The following is a 15558-nucleotide window of genomic DNA, read 5'->3' on the forward strand; positions in this document are numbered from 1 at the left end:
GAAAAGTGTTTTCTTTAAGTAAATTAAAATTGTCCCCTTAAAAATCTTTTGATTATAACACAATAACGTTCACACCAGATGTACGTGTCAGCTGTGTGAATAAGTTTCGGGGTGAATGAGATGTGTGTGTGGAATAGGCTACTATATTAGGCCACTTAGAAAGTCATGACTTTTTGTCTTGGCATGTTTATGTCCATGCTATTGCTATGGCATCATAGAAAGCATTTGGTATTATGAAATGCAATATGACTTTCATTTATGACATTCACTTTTTGTTATAAATTCACCTTTTTATGTCATAATTTGGCTAAGTGTGTTATAATTTCGACTTTTTAATTTCATAATTTTGACTTGGTAGCCTATGTCAATTAAGATTTAGCAAGTCATAATTTCTCTGTTTTTAAATTCCATTTTTATGACTGTCTTAATTTAAATTTTCTGATCTTAATTATGACTGTAGTATGTCATAATTTCGACTATTTATGTCAATTCCTATTTCGTATATCATAATTGGATTTTTTTGTCATAATTTTGATGACTTTTTAATCCCATAATTATGATTTAGTATGACATAATTATGACTTAGTATGCCATAATTATTACTTTTTATGTAATAACTTCTACATTTTTATGTCATAATTTATTTATTTTTGACAATGTTGACCTAGAATGTCATAATTTAGACTTTTTAATCTCATAATTTGACCAGTAATTTAAACTTTTTATGTCAAAATTGTGGCTTTTTAATCTCATAATTTGATTTATGATTTTGACTTTTTGTCATAATTTAGATTTTTTTTGTCAATTTCAATTTTTTAATCCCATAATTGTGATTTGGTATGAGATAATGACTTAGTATGTCATAATTGTGACTTTTTTTATAATAATTACTTAGACTTTTTTTTGTCAATTTCGACTTTTTGGTCTCATAATTGTGACTTTATGTCATAATGCAAGTTTTTGTCAGTTTCGACTTTTTAATCCAATTATTATGATTTAGTATGACATAAATATGACTGATAACTTTGTGTCATAATTTCGATTTAGTAGGCTATGTCAAAACTATGACTTTTCATGTCATAAGATGTACCTAAGCATGTTTTGTGTCTCATGTGGCAGTAATGGGCTTCCATAGGGATTGTTTAATGAAGTTTCATATCTCTTCGTTTTATTAAGGTGAACTTTGAAGCTCTGTTCTGTCATTATTCATTTTTATAACCATAATTACATTTTTTTTTTTTTTTTTTGCTGGCTGTTTCTGCTTTTAAAAAGTCTATGGTTCACACAGTCATTCTCTGATTATATATGTACTCCCTTTCAAATGTTTGGGTTCAGTAAGATGTTTTCAAAGAAATGAATACTCTTATTTGAAATAGACATATCAATTTCTGTCATTTTTTGCTGAATAAATGTCATCGCTACTCCTCAAAAAGCAAACACACACGAGAATCAGAATCAGAGAGAGCTTCATTGCCAAGCCACTCTTCCCAGTATTGACACAACTGACTGAATATTATTTTCTCAATGGATAATGAATGAATAATTTGGTCCATGCCAAACCCGTTTTAAGGATTAGATCTCTCAGTAACTGAACGCTGCATTGCTTCATGTGTGTATGATTTCTCAGTCATGTGACTTGGCTTTGTGATATCGTGATCTCAGTTTACCCGAGTCACCAAGATACTACAGTATCTTATCTCAGTATACAAGTCAAATACTCTGCTGTGAAGTGCCAAGACGTCTATCTGTCAGGTAGCAGTTTATAGACCAACAGTTTATATATGGTTTTTGTGTTTGCTTTGTTTTTGTTCCGGATGCTTGATGTTCCCCTTTGTGTGGGTTCTTCAAGTGTTTTGATTTTTGATTTTTGGGTGTACCATCCTACAAACATAAACAGTGAACTTTCATTTTTTTTCAGTCATCTTAGTATTCTAGTCAATCTCGTTTTGGACTTGTATCTACTTTAACACTGTTTAGTTGCTATAGTACATCTTCATTCTAGGAAAATATGCAAAATAATGTCATCATAGGCTATTGTGGGATTTGTTTCTAAGGGTCAGAAGGTGGAAATGTGATTTTTAAATGATTTTTACACATTAAATATATTGTACATTTTATATGTGCAATACTATATTGTTTATATTTTACAATATTCAAATATATTTTTTGAAAATTGAACTGTATACGTTATACGTTATGAGAAACTTTGAAATTTGGAAATCACACCTTTGACAAAATAGTGTGTATTTTATATTTGAAATATATGTTATATGTTATTATATTTTAAATATTTGTGTTGAAATGTGTAGATTATGAAGAACTTTGAAATTCACAAAATCCCAAGCGGAAACAACGTTTTATATACATTATGTATACTTTGTCGCCCACTCACATCAGGATATACAGGATATTATCACCCGCTTTGCCACAGCAGCAATGGCCTATGGACTCATGGTAAATATAAAGAAGACAGAAATAATGTTCCAGCCACCCCCAGGCACGGACGAAAGTAGCCAAAACAACATCCAGATCGGAGGCGAAAATCTAACCTCGGTCAAAGAGTTCAAATATCTCGGGGCAATAGTCACCTACAACAACAAACTAGATGCCGAATTATACCTACGTAAGTCTAAAGCTTCGCAGGCATTCGGCCGACTAAAAGAAAGAGTCTGGTCCAACAAAGACCTCACCATAAAGACCAAATGTGCAGTATATTGTGCAATTGTTCTCCCAGTTCTTCTATATGGAGCAGAATCTTGGACAGTTTACATGACCCAAGCACACAACCTTAATGCCTACATGATGAGACACCTGAGACAAATTCTAGGCATTAAATGGTGGCACCATTTATCCAACAAAGAGTTACTAGACAAAACCAACACACCTAATATGTACGAAACACTAATCCAGCGCAATCTGAGATGGGCTGGCCATCTGAGCAGAATGGACAATAGTCGACTGCCAAAACAGATTATCTACTCCCAGCTCAAAGACGGGCACCGTGGTATAGGCAGGCCAAAGCTGCGCTTCAAAGACACAGTTAAAAGGAATCTCAAGCTTAAACAGATCCCACTAGGCAGCTGGGATCGCCAAGCAAAAAACAGGACTCTGTGGAGAAATCTAATTCGAAGGAAGTCGTAATCGGACACGATGGACAGCAATTGTTGATATTACTATGTGTGCATGTATATATGTGTGTGGGGGTGTGTATGTATGTATGTATATGTGCATGTATGTGTGTGTACACTCACCGGCCACTTTATTAGGTACCCCATGCTAGTAACGGGTTGGACCCCCTTTTGCCTTCAGAACTGCCTCAATTCTTCGTGGCATAGATTCAACAAGGTGCTGGAAGCATTCCTCAGGGAGTTTGGTCCATATTGACATGATGGCATCACACAGTTGCCGCAGATTTGTCGGCTGCACATCCATGATGCGAATCTCCCGTTCCACCACATCCCAAAGATGCTCTATTGGGTTGAGATCTGGTGACTGTGGAGGCCATTTTAGTACAGTGAACTCATTGTCATGTTCAAGAAACCAATTTGAAATGATTAGAGCTTTGTGACATGGTGGAAGTAGCCATCAGAGGATGGGTACATGGTGGCCATAAAGGGATGGACATGGTCAGAAACAATGCTCAGGTAGGCCGTGGCATTTAAACGATGCCCAATTGGCACTAAGGGGCCTAAAGTGTGCCAGGAAAACATCCCCCACACCATTACACCACCACCACCAGCCTGCACAGTGGTAACAAGGCATGATGGTTCCATGTTCTCATTCTGTTTACGCCAAATTCTGACTCTAACATCTGAATGTCTCAACAGAAATCGAGACTCATCAGACCAGGCAACATTTTTCCAGTCTTCAACTGTTCAATTTTGGTGAATTCTTGCAAATTGTAGCCTCTTTTTCCTATTTGTAGTGGAGATGAGTGGTACCCGGTGGAGTCTTCTGCTGTTGTAGCCCATCCGCCTCAAGGTTGTGCGTGTTGTGGCTTCACAAATGCTTTGCTGCATACCTCGGTTGTAACGAGTGGTTATTTCAGTCACTGTTGCCCTTCTATCAGCTCGAACCAGTCTGGCCATTCTCCTCTGACCTCTGGCATCAACAAGGCATTTCCGCCCACAGAACTGCCGCTCACTGGATGTTTTTTCTTTTTCGGACCATTCTCTGTAAACCCTAGAGATGGTTGTGCGTGAAAATCCCAGTAGATTAGCAGTTTCTGAAATACTCAGACCAGCCCTTCTGGCACCAACAATCATGCCACGTTCAAAGTCACTCAAATCACCTTTCTTCCCCATACTGATGCTCGGTTTGAACTGCAGGAGATTGTCTTGACCATGTCTACATGCCTAAATGCACTGAGTTGCCGCCATGTGATTGGCTGCTTAGAAATTAAGTGTTAACGAGCAGTTGGACAGGTGTACCTAATAAAGTGGCCGGTGAGTGTATATTTGTGCGTACATATATATATATATAAGTTAGATGTGATTAATCGCGATTAACCAATTTGACAGCACTAAATATTATATACACTTATGTTATATATTATTATATTTTAATTATATATTGATATATTTGAATTATGTTGAAATATACACATTATGAGAAGCTTTGAAAACAACTTTAAAAATCAAACCAAACTTGTTGAAATGCAATAAAATACACTTATACATACAATTTTCGGTAACACTTTAGAATACGGTTCCTTCGTTAATGAATAACTACACAAGAACAAATGAGTAACACAATATTAACAATCCAGTAACTATTATTAACTGACAAGAAACTCTGATTAACGAACTAGTAAGTAATAGCGCACAGATGAAAGTGGTACTTCACTATTAACTAATTAATAACTACTTTTTTTTAATGCTTCCCAGAGAACTACTGAAAAAGTTTCATAATTCATGCAAAACTAATCAATAACCAATGCAGTTCTACACTTGGCTTTTCATTAGTAACTACTGTAAGACTCATGGTAACTAACTAGTAATGACTCAAGTGTTCCTACATACTTCTATGGGAATGACTAATTATTTGGATCCGTATTCTAAAGTGAATATCATGGGATCTAACTAGTAATGACTCAAGTGTTACTACATGATCTAGTCATGATTTGTGCAACCAAACACAAAAGTCATTTCAAGCGTTTGAGATTTTTGGTGAACTTTTAAACTTTTAGAAAATTTCTTTAGAAGTATGTAGTAACACTTTAGTCATTACTAACTAGTTCCCATGATCTTCACTTTAGAATACGGATCCAAATAATTAGTAAATTCCATATGTAGTAACACTTGAGTCATTACTAGTTTGTTATCATGATTCTTACAGTAGAAAACCAATAAAGTGTAGAATATTCTAATCACAAGATATACGCACACACGCACGCACACACGCACACACACACACACACACATATATATATATATATGAGCTAGGAGACATACATAAAAACATATTTTTTGGGGTGGTAGGTTAAATAATAAAATACCTGTATATGGTATTTGGGTGGCTGAAGACTCAATATGTCAATATGGCATTGAATGACTCACCGTGACTCTAGTGATTCAATGCCAGTCCAGAGGAATGCCGGAAAATTGGCCTCAGGACAAGTAAGGTCCCGACAACTGCATTTAAAAATCCATTTCTTTAAAATTATTCAGTTGATAAATAGACAGCATAGGCCAATTATTAACAGCTTTCCCAAATCATAAGTCTGCTATGCTATTACAAATTGATAATGTAAACAACCTTTTGTATTCGTTTACAGTAGCAGTTCAAATGTTAATGGAGTGCTGTCATTTGTCCTGTATTGGTTATTGATTAGTTTTGCATGAATTATGAAAATTTTCAGTAGTTCTCTGGGAAGCATTAAAAAAATAGTAGTTATTAATTAGTTAATAGTGAAGTACCACTTTCATCTGTGCGCTATTACTTACTAGTTTGTTAATCAGAGTTTCTTGTTAGTTAATAATAGTTACTAGATTGTTAATATTGTGTTACTCATTGGTTCTTGTGTAGTTATTCATTAACGAAGGAACCTTATTCTAAAGTGTTACCCAATTTTCTAACTAATGCTAATTTTTTTAACTTGAAGTCTTGAAGAAGACTAAAAATGCTTACTTTCCCCCTTCAAGTTCACTTCGGACACTTCAAAGATCAAACTAGAAACACATTTTTTTGAAGAAATGTTTATTTACAAATAATAATCCGTGTTCACCTTCAGTCATATTCTACACAATCAGACCTTGTAGTTCTGATTACAAATGTAAGTGTTTTGCGTAACCTTCAAGTACAATTAAATATCACACACCACCAGACTCCGCCCCCTCCGTATTCAAGGAGGTACTTCATAACTTCAGTCGACAAGCACATGTACCAGACAGTTTGCTGTTTCACAGTTTTAAAGTAAACCCTCTACCAAATGCATCTCAAGTATGGGCAAATCAAACAATGCCCATGTGTAAAGCACACAACGATACGCTTTAAATGATGCAACCTCTTGAACAGCAAGATATATGTAAATTATGTTATGTAATATTAAAAATGTACACCATTGCAGTAACAAATAACAGTTATTTGTAATGATTATGTAATATACATTATGTAAGGAATCCACTCTGAAAACACGTGACGGTAACATTCATCCACAGAGGGGCAGACTAAAACAAAAACGCCGAGGTAGAGACTAGTTTCCTTCTATTTGGGACAATTACATTTAGTCTTTGATGTATGACTTAAAGTAATTGTTCACTTAACAATGAAAATTCTGCCATAATTGATGTCCTTTTTCTTGTCTATACATTGAATGTCAATGGGGTCCAAAACATTAGAGCACTTTGGCGTTTTTATAAATAATTTTGGGTTCCACAGACGAGTCAAACGAGGGTTGTAAATGGTTTGCATTTTTGGTTCTGTAGCCTAAAGGTTCCCCCCCCAAAAAAAGACCTCTTTACACATTATTTACACTATCCACAGTACACACTATGTCATTTGGTACATAAATTAAAGAATTGTCCAGAAATCTCCTCAAAAAAGGAGTACTTTATCTTCGAGTCGCCTCAAAGTCCTCTCTCCGCAGATCCTTCAGTTCCTTTCCTCCGATGGCGGATTCAGGAACGACAGCAAAGTCTCAGACTATAGGAACTCCGATTTCTTCGAACAGATCAAGTCACTGTTGACCAGTTTCCACATGTTTATTAGATCCGGCGGGAGCAACTTATGTACCACTATCATGCTCTTAAAGAAGCACGGCTCCCTGTTCAGCCGACTGGTTTTGTTCTTCACGAGGCCGAACGTTTTGAAGGCGCCGTGTTTTACCGGAGTCACTTGAAGCACCTCCAGGCACATTCCCAGGAACACGTCGTCGATGGGATAAAGCTCCAGAGTCTCGCAGGCTTCGTAGAGTTTCCGTGCCAAAGGACCGTCCATCAGGAAACCCCCTCCGCCGGCGTACGGCGGGTACAGCGTCTTATTGTACAAGGCCTGCGGGATGTAATACTTGTTCTGCTTTTTGCGAATAGGCTTGGCTTTGAAGAGAACGTCTCCAACAAAGAGGTCCTTCAAGTCTTTGCTGACTTCCAGATACTCCAAGATGTTGGGAACGCTGACAAACACGTCGTCGTCCCCTTTAAAGATGTATTGGGTTCCTCCACAGTACGTGGAGAACCATTTCAAGAAGTGGATCTCCTTGAGGGTCAGGTTGAAGAAGCTATCCATGAAGTCCCATTGCAGGATGTCTCCGTAAATGTAATCCTCGTATTCCAGGAGCTTCTGATGATTCGCCCGTTCTTCGACGTTGGAAGACGCCCCGAGAAGGAAAATGGTCTTGATTCGTTTTCCGTTGATCACTTGTTCTTTGCCCCAAGTTTGCCGAATGACCTCCCGCCGGTCGTACTGCGTTATGACCGACTTGATGACCATGAGCAGGTCCACGTCTCCGGCGCACTTCTCCGGGTGGTTCATGAGGATCGGGAAGTAGCGGCAGTGCCTGTAGACCAGGAACTGCTTGAAGTTGGCTTCGAGACCCGTGAACCAGTCCGACGAGGAGAAGTTGAGGTTGATGCTGCAGTTGGAGGAGGTGACGTCCCATGTGGTGGGCCTCTGCTTTTGGGTTGTGCTCGGACCGTCGGTGCTGGACCCGAGCCGCTCCACGCTCTTCCAGAATTTCCCCGCAACCGAGGCGTTTCTCTGCAGCTCGCCGTCCGCCATGAGCTCCATGCGCGTCTGCCTCTCGATGCGGTCCGCCTGGAGGTCCTGCAGCGAGGTGAGGTTCCCTCTCTGGACCACGGTGAGCGTGACCACGGCCAGGAAGAACATCAGGCTGACGCGCTTGTAAACCCGCCATCGCTCTCTGGTCGTCATCCTAGAGTCGAGAAAACGAGAACTGTGATCTCCTTCCAATGGACAAACGGCTTCGGCATAAAGCAAACCCTTAATGTAACACCTTATTATAAAGTTTTACCGTTTTGGTAACACTTTATTTTGCAGTGTCCTTGTTATATATGTTACATGTACTTACCACAGCAATAACATATGCATAATTACATGCAACAAACCCTCAACCAAACCCTAACCCTACATGTTGTTAATTAATATTACTCAATACTTAAATATGTAATTACACTGTAACAATGACACCTTCAAATAAAGTGTAAAGGTGTCATTGTTACAGTGTTATTATACATGGAGTTACTGAGTAATATTAATTAACATCATGCACTTATTATAGAGTTAGGGTTTGGGTTATGGGAAGTTGTTATAGCTTCATTAAGTACATGTTACAAATGTAACAAGGACACTAAAATAGTGTTGCCTGCTTCATTTTTTTTTTTAGATGAACGTTTAATTATATTAGATTTAGTATTTTAATATTATAAAATCCATAAACCAAATGTGCATGTTGTTAATTAATATTATTCAGTAATTACATGTATAATCACACTGTAACAATGACACATACAAATAAAGCAATATTCAAAGCCTTGAAACATGAGCAAATTATATTGAGTTCCATTGAAATAGCTTTACATCCAAACAATGGAAATATTGTTATCTCGTATTATATGATCAAGTGCTTGGCATAAACAAATGTTTAGTTTCTTTTCCGTGAAATTAGATTATGTCTTTGTTTTTTCAAAGGGTTTCAGGCTTATTACAGATTAAAGGAGAAAACATTTATAATCATGTGATCATTTGATAGTTCAGTTTTAAAAAATGTAAAAAACACAATAATGTAATCTGAATATTTGAATTCCACTATGACTGAAATGTGTAACAATAAAAATCAATTGTGTAACGTTTATTTCACATTATATCCTGTATATATATATCAAGATGTAACATTATATGTTTTTTATATACAACACATCATAAGGCATGGGTCAATCAGTTATTTGAATATCATATAATGGTCACTGTTTAACATGTTAATGTAACATGTCATAACATCATTGAATGAAGTGTATTTACATATATCATAATATTTTGCAGTACAACTGAATGAGGTGTGATTTGAATATTATGGCAAACCACAGATGCTGTTGCTAACCCATATTCCGTTGCCATAGCCTAAATTTTATAATATTAATATTGTTTTCTAAATATAATATCGATTTCTAAAGAAAACCTTTATCTAAAAAAAGCAGGTAACACTTTATTTTAGTGTCCTCGTTAGTAACATGTTCTTAGTTATAACAACTAGCCATAAACCAAACCCATAACTCTAAAATAAGTGCGAGTTGTTAATTAATATTACTCAGTAATTAAATGTATAATCACACTGTAAAACGGACACCTTAAAATAAAGTGTAACCAAATAGAATATTAACAAAACGGTACTTTACGATAACGTTTAATTGGTTAATTTAATGCATCAGTTAACAAAAACTAGCAATATCGATTTAAAGCATTTATTAACCTTTGTTAATGTTATTTAACATATAATTGTACTTCGGTTGTTCACAGTGCATTAACTAATGTTAACAAATACAACGTTTGACATAATAGCCTAATATATTAGTAAATGATGAAATTAACATTAACTAAGATTAATAACTGCTATTGCTCAGTTTTAGTTCGTGTTATCTAATAACAAATGAAACCGTATTGTAAAGTGTTACAAACAAACACTTAACGAACAAATACTCACATTTCGAGAGTTTGTCGTATATTATAGGGTATGTTATGTGAAACAGGTCTGCTGTTCTTCAGATGAATGACAGGGTTTCTTTAGATCCGGTACATAGTTTCAATAAAGACAGAAAAGAAACGCGACAAAAGACGATTAAAAACTCCGAAGCAAGGAGTTTCACATGAAGATGCGAGAGCAAGCACGACATCCCCGAAGCGCAGCCCGTTTCTTTTAAAGCGTGCGTGACTCTGATGCAAATGAGGGCATGGATGACTCCGCCCACCGCACACGCCCACGCGCACGCGCACGCCCACGCCCACGCGCAAAGCCAGCAGAACCTTTACGTGATTTACATTGAAAATAAAATATCTTTGCTTTCACTTCAGGCACAACTGAGATAGCTCAACATGATGAGAAGTTCAATTTGTTATATACAACTCTCAAGGGTCAACTTTTTTCTTGGAAGTCCTAAACAAAGACATGCAAATGTGGATTTTACATCTGATATGTGTTTATATAGCTACTTAATCCGAACCTGTGCAAATTTAACCCCAGCGGTCTGATGTAAAACTACAAACATTTCTCTAATATCCACCATGCTTAGGTCTGGATTTATGAATTGACTTATGTCAATAAATTGGCAAGCAGTTGTGCGTCAAACACTCCTTCCTCCTCCAGGCTTTGTGTGTGTGCAAATCCAAATGGTTGAATCAACAACAGAATAATAAACGAGTTAGGCTATATATACACTTACTCTGATGCAAAATCCTGCGTCATTTTTTTTTTCTGGCACATTGGAGTAACTTTGTCATTTTTGAGACTTCTTCTTAAAAGAAATGGAAAATTGTAGATACTGAAATCACATTAAACAATTTATTTTAAGATATCAGTAATAAGAAAGCTAAGGACTGTTAGGATTCGCTCTGCCCTTGATCTCTTCAAAAGACATTTTTATGTGATGTAATGGCCCTATCTCTTTCTTTCTCTTTCTTTTGTACTTATTTTTATTTCTCTTTTTTTCCTTTTCTTTTTTTGCTGTTGTCCCCTGCTATTATAGTTGTGGTTGATTTTATCTGATGTATGCTTACTCTTTTGTATGTTCCTGTTCTCTGCTAAAATTGTTTTTTTTGATCATCATATATTTTGATATAATGAGAAAAAAACCTCCATAAAGCGTGTTTTTCTAGTACCCTAAACGCAAGGCAACAGTGCATCCAATGGCTTGGCTAAAGCAAAGATTGACCTCCGGGCATTAAGTGCGTTTAGCTGTTTAGTCATGGAAATAAAGGCGAAAGACAATATGAGGAAACCAGCTGCACATAATGAGTCACTGTGCAGGTGTCCGTAGAGCTGCCTGGCATGGGAAAGAGGCAGCAACAGAGTACAAGATGCAACAGTGATCAGATTTTTATTCATTTTACAAATCAAGCGTCATTGTGTTTTCACTGAAGTGCATTGCAGGCTTGAGATCAGGTCTCAGTGTCGCGGGGAAGGGCCCTCAATGTCAGTGTGGTGGAGGACAATCCATCAGCCGTGTTTATCTGAGCCGGCGGTGTGCTTTACTGATAACACACACACACACACACACACACACACACACACGTCCCAACGTGGCTTTACTTTCTCCAAACGTTTCTTTGGGTGCTTTTGTGTTCCTTGGATGATGTCCATTTTTTCTGTTCGTTATGCGAAGGTCACATTAACACTTGGAATATTTTGCCTTCATCATTTTTGTTGTTGTTGTTGCTGTAACAACCGTACCAAACTCTGGCCCGACCATCTGAATGTTGCAGCAGAAATCGAGACTCATCTCGCTCAGTTTGAACTTCACCGGATCATCGTGATCATGTCTACATGCCAATTTACACGACACCGGTTTCAACTAAAAACGTTTAAAAAAAAATATGCGTTTTGGCCGTTTTGGCAAACTTTTGAAAATGGGTTTCAAAGTGCGAGTTTTTGAAAACGGTCTCCGTGTAAACAGCAAAAACGTGGATCTCTGAAGACGATGACGTCATGCACATGTGTATTACGTGTTCAGTCTATAGCGTTTCATCGCCATCTACTGGCCTGGAGCAGAATACAGCGTTTTTAGTCGTTTTCGCGGATCCGTGTGAATGAGGATCGTTTGGACAATGATGTCGTCTGTACGAGGAAAACTCAAAGGAAAAACTTCTCAGTTTTAAGCATATCGGTTTCGTGTATTTTCCCTAAATGCATTGAGTTGCTGCAATATGATTGGCTGATTAGATATTTGCGTTAATGAGCAGCTGAACAGGTGTACCTAATAAAGTGTCCGGTGAGTGTGTGTGTGTGTGTGTATATATAAAGTAGGCATGAAGGTCTACCCCTAAAACTAAACATCAGTGGGGTATAAGCAGATCATACGAACATCTGCAAATCAGATTGTACAAATTCATATGAATTCGCCCCAAGGCGTAAAATAGTCAAGGTGCATGTGATTCAAGGCAACTGTTACACTTTCTTCTATTATACAGATGTTATATACAGAGGCAGAGGTTGCCATCTCGTAAGAGAGAATCTGTGGACAAACTACAGACACAGTGCAATGCTGTGAGAACATCTGGGTCATCTGGAAGACTTTGGTCTGTGTTTCACAAAGGAAGAAGATAACATTTGGCATTTGCACTAATACAACATGGATGCCTTCCTCTGTTCCTTCCTGTGCAGTCTCTGGCTGACGTAAGCGCGCGCACACACACACACACACACACACACACACACACACACACACACACACACACACACACACACACACACACACACACACACACACACACACACACACACACACACACACACACATATTTCAGAGATATAGATGTCCTGCAGTCATGGTACAAAGCAACATTAAGCCTGAAAGCCTAAATCTAAAGCAGAATTGTCTGTTTTTCCCAGAATGCACACATTTTATGACAAACAGTAATAATTAATTTCACATATGTTTCACATGATAGCTGTAAATTAGTATGACTGAAATGATTCATTGACCATTAAACATCCAGTCTTTAAACAACACAAGAGGGTTTCTCACACTTTAAACAGTTAACACTGGGCCATTCTACACAGAATCCGGGGTTATCTCGCTTTACATTTCACACTGCAGGTAATTGACCTGGGGTTAACATGATTGTACATTTCTAAACCCTGTGTTAACGTCCTAATTTGCTGTGTCAGTGTCACTGACTGGACGAACGCGGCATGCGTTTCCCCATTAGCATTAGCAAACGCAATGTCTCGTTCCCTCATCTTAGGGAACAGAAGTGCGTAACTGGAGACGGTATGTTTACATAAAGGCTTTGAATACTCATATTATATGTTACCGCCTGTACTATCAAGTTTAACCTGGGGATGGTTGCATTAATCGCTAAGACTAGTCTTACAAGACTAGTTCATAGCTTTTTTAAATCAGTTACATAAAAACATAGATTGGCCTAATTTCATACAGAAAAGTAAGACTGACTGCCCCTGACTAGTGGATCATACTAAAGCTGAACAAAATGGCTATGTTTATGCAACCGGCACCAGAATGCTCTTTTCAGACTATAAAGGTGAGAATGAAAATATCTATTCTTCACCCCAATTGTCACGCCTTTTGTCACCATTTGATATTATTTCCCCTCTAATGCTGACATTAAGTCAAGTCAAGTCACCTCTATTTATAGTGCTTTATATAATATATTGTTTCAAAGTAGCTTTACAGTAATAAGCAGCTTTACAGTGATTACTATACTACATTACTGTACTATTAGTACATTACTGTTTATACAACGTGCTGTGTTTCCTTCACTGTCCAAAACACTTGAATATAAGGCATGCGATTGGTTGTCTGTTGCTAAGCATCTAGTCAATAAGATTCTAATACCGCATTGTTTCACATTGTACAAGTTTGGCACACCGATGCGGGGTTAACACTGCAAAAGCGGTGCTGACTCAGTTCCGGAGCAGGGTTTCATTACCCTGGGTAAAAAGCGGTGCTAACTCAGTTCAACCAGAAAGACTCGGGAGAATAAATACCGTAACAATTATACTTTTATTAACAGCCCAGCAAGCAATATAATGATATAAAGTTCTTTGGCGTAGGCCCCGTCCGTAGCTCGCAATCGGAGGGTCCGGACTCTGCATTTCGTGCCTGAAGACGAAGGCAGGGGCGCAGCCGACCCCCTGTGAGGTACAGGTAGGGACCATCCTGGTGGAGGTGGGGAGGATGGAGGGGAATGAAAGCATCAGCATCTGCGAACTCAGACATGTGTAAGTACTGATCTTTTATACTACAAGTATTCGAACACGATTGGATAGATGAGAAGGTAATAAGTGACGTAACAATTGAGTCTTCCCGGAAGAACTTATGCTAAACCTTTCATTTCCGGAGCAGGGTTTCATTACCCAGGGTTAAAAGCGATGCTAACTCTGCTCCAGAGCAGGGTTTCATTACCCTGGGTTAAAACCGGTGCTAACTCTGCTCCAGAGCAGGGTTTCATTACCCTGGGTTAAAAGCGATGCTAACTCTGCTCCAGAGCAGGGTTTCATTACCCTGGGTTAAAAGCGATGCTAACTCTGCTCCAGAGCAGGGTTTCATTACCCTGGGTTAAAAGCGATGCTAACTCTGCTCCAGAGCAGGGTTTCATTACCCTGGGTTAAAAGCGGTGCTAACTCTGCTCCAGAGCAGGGTTTCATTACCCTGGGTTAAAAGCGATGCTAACTCTGCTCCAGAGCAGGGTTTCATTACCCTGGGTTAAAAGCGATGCTAACTCTGCTCCAGAGCAGGGTTTCATTACCCTGGGTTAAAAGCGGTGCTAACTCTGCTCCAGAGCAGGGTTTCATTACCCTGGGTTAAAAGCGATGCTAACTCTGCTCCAGAGCAGGGTTTCATTACCCTGGGTTAAAAGTGATGCTAACTCTGCTCCAGAGCAGGGTTTCATTACCCTGGGTTAAAAGCGGTGCTAACTCTGCTCCAGAGCAGGGTTTCATTACCCTGGGTTAAAAGCGGTGCTAACTCTGCTCCAGCGGAGGGTTTCATTACCCTGGGTTAAAAGCGGTGCTAACTCTTTTCCAGAGCAGGGTTTCATTAGCCTGACATCGTCATACTCAGATTCTAGTCAGAATGTGAGTCTAAAACTGCTCCATTGGGCTGTGATTATGGGGCGTTTCAACCGAACCAGGAAAGAAAATGCCTCTGCACTCAATTGGATCAACAAATGCCTTGATCGCGGTTCTCCCTTTCCTCTTTTAAAATGAATTCGCTTTCTACATCTTCTATAACAAACGCGATGGCTGAATCTACAGATCTAAATTCTCCAGCGGCAGCCATTCTTTGTTGTAAATGAATTCAACCCAAGCTCTCTTTGGTGACGTGATGATTACGTTACTGTTGATCATCTGTCCATCATCGTATAAAG

General features: G+C 38.3%; 1 protein-coding gene across 1 annotated transcript; it reads right to left on the reverse strand.

The window, feature by feature from the left end:
• Positions 1-6614: 6614 nt before the first annotated feature.
• On the reverse strand, positions 6615-10312 carry b3gnt7 (UDP-GlcNAc:betaGal beta-1,3-N-acetylglucosaminyltransferase 7). Its single transcript, XM_056260528.1, has 2 exons — positions 10157-10312; positions 6615-8371 (listed from the first exon to the last, which is right to left on the reverse strand). Coding segments are annotated over exons 1-2 (1230 nt in total). The 5' UTR covers positions 10159-10312; the 3' UTR covers positions 6615-7143.
• Between the last annotated feature and the right edge of the window lie 5246 nt (positions 10313-15558).

The sequence above is a fragment of the Rhinichthys klamathensis genome, unplaced genomic scaffold (assembly GCF_029890125.1).
Source record: "Rhinichthys klamathensis goyatoka isolate OS25496 unplaced genomic scaffold, OSU_Roscu_1.1 h1tg000009l_1, whole genome shotgun sequence".
NCBI lineage: Eukaryota > Metazoa > Chordata > Actinopteri > Cypriniformes > Leuciscidae > Rhinichthys > Rhinichthys klamathensis.